This window comes from Galeopterus variegatus, unplaced genomic scaffold, assembly GCF_000696425.1.
Source record: "Galeopterus variegatus unplaced genomic scaffold, G_variegatus-3.0.2 Scaffold812, whole genome shotgun sequence".
In the NCBI taxonomy this organism is placed as follows: domain Eukaryota; kingdom Metazoa; phylum Chordata; class Mammalia; order Dermoptera; family Cynocephalidae; genus Galeopterus; species Galeopterus variegatus.
In genome coordinates, this window is record NW_007726923.1 from 238,915 (window position 1) to 240,202 (window position 1,288).

The following is a 1,288-nucleotide window of genomic DNA, read 5'->3' on the forward strand; positions in this document are numbered from 1 at the left end:
GGAGCGCCGCTGCGCTTCCCAAGCGGCGCACTATCCAGTGCGCCACCGGGCCGGCCCTAGCTTTACTATTTCCAAAGCACTTTCCCACACATTGTCTGATTTAGTCTTAATGATGATCCTGAGAGGTAGGATTATTTCTTTTACTTTGCGGATGAGAGAAGTGCGTTTCTAGGAGGACAATCCTGTTTGTCAGAGGCAGAGCCAGGCCTGAAATCCAGCGGCCTCCAATTCATTGCCCTCCCTGCCACAGCACCATGCCCCACCCCAGGCTGGCGGTAGGGTGATGAGGAGAAAGGCCCCTGGGAGCAGAGGAGACTCCTCCCGTTGCACCACCCCACCCTCCCCAAACGCTTACCCGCTCCCCGGGGAAGGCGATGTCTGGGTTGGAGACAGCCGCGATCTTCGCTAGGGCATGGGCTGCCTTCACCTTGCCCACGTCTGTGCCCTCCAAAGCCAGGGGAATCAGGGCCTGCAAGAAAGGGCACAGTCACTACTTGCCTACAGACATCCAGAGGCCTCTCTCCCATCCTCCTGCTCCAGCTGCTGTCTGTCTGTCTGTCCCATCAGAGGCTCAGGAAGACTCTGATATATCAGCCTTTGAGCATCATAGAAAACAATTAAATACTTAATCATGGACTCACCCCCCCTGGTTCCCAGCACCCACTGAGGTCTTCACCCCCCCCACACTCACCTATATGTTCCTTCAGCTTTTGGAAAAATAAATAAATCAGTCCATAAACTGATTTTTTAGTTTCTGCCCAAGCCAAATCTAATCATAACAATAGCTAATTTCTGAACACCTACTGTGATCCAGTATCTTAAGTGTATTTGCTTAATCCTTGTGGCATTCTGTAAAGTATGTGATTTTCCCTCCTGTTTCACAGATGAAGGGACTGTGGCTCAGGGAGATTAACTGCCCAAGCTTACACAGCTGAAAAGTGGAAGAGCACAAATCAACTACAAGTCTTCTGCATTGAAGTCCATGGTCTCTATTTTTGCACCGGGCTTCCTTACAATAGCTAAGAGGACAGAGGGGATTCTAAAGCAAATCCTACAGCACATCATAAAATCAAGCAGAAATGGATTTGGGGCTCTGAGCACAGACAGCACAGATAACTGAGTGACCATATTTCAGGAGGTTGGTTTGGAGCAGGGAGTACACTATTCTTGGGCCAGCAAGGAGGATGCACACATCCACGTGCACACATACAGTGCTCCTCCCCAGCATAGCACATTCTAGGTCCTTATCTTGCCCAATTACCTTGCCACCACCTTGAGCCACAATGGT

The 1,288-nt window shown here is 50.3% G+C and overlaps 1 protein-coding gene across 1 annotated transcript in view; it reads right to left on the reverse strand.

Annotated features, from left to right (window-relative positions):
- UNC45B (unc-45 homolog B (C. elegans)) overlaps positions 1 to 1,288 on the reverse strand; it is a 30,655-nt gene that overhangs the window by 10,138 nt on the left and 19,229 nt on the right. Inside the window, exons 15-16 of the mRNA XM_008572624.1 lie at positions 356 to 469; positions 81 to 168 (exon numbers count right to left, since the gene is read on the reverse strand). Of these exons, the coding sequence (XP_008570846.1) occupies positions 81 to 168; positions 356 to 469 (202 nt within the window). The remainder of the gene's footprint in view (positions 1 to 80; positions 169 to 355; positions 470 to 1,288) is intronic.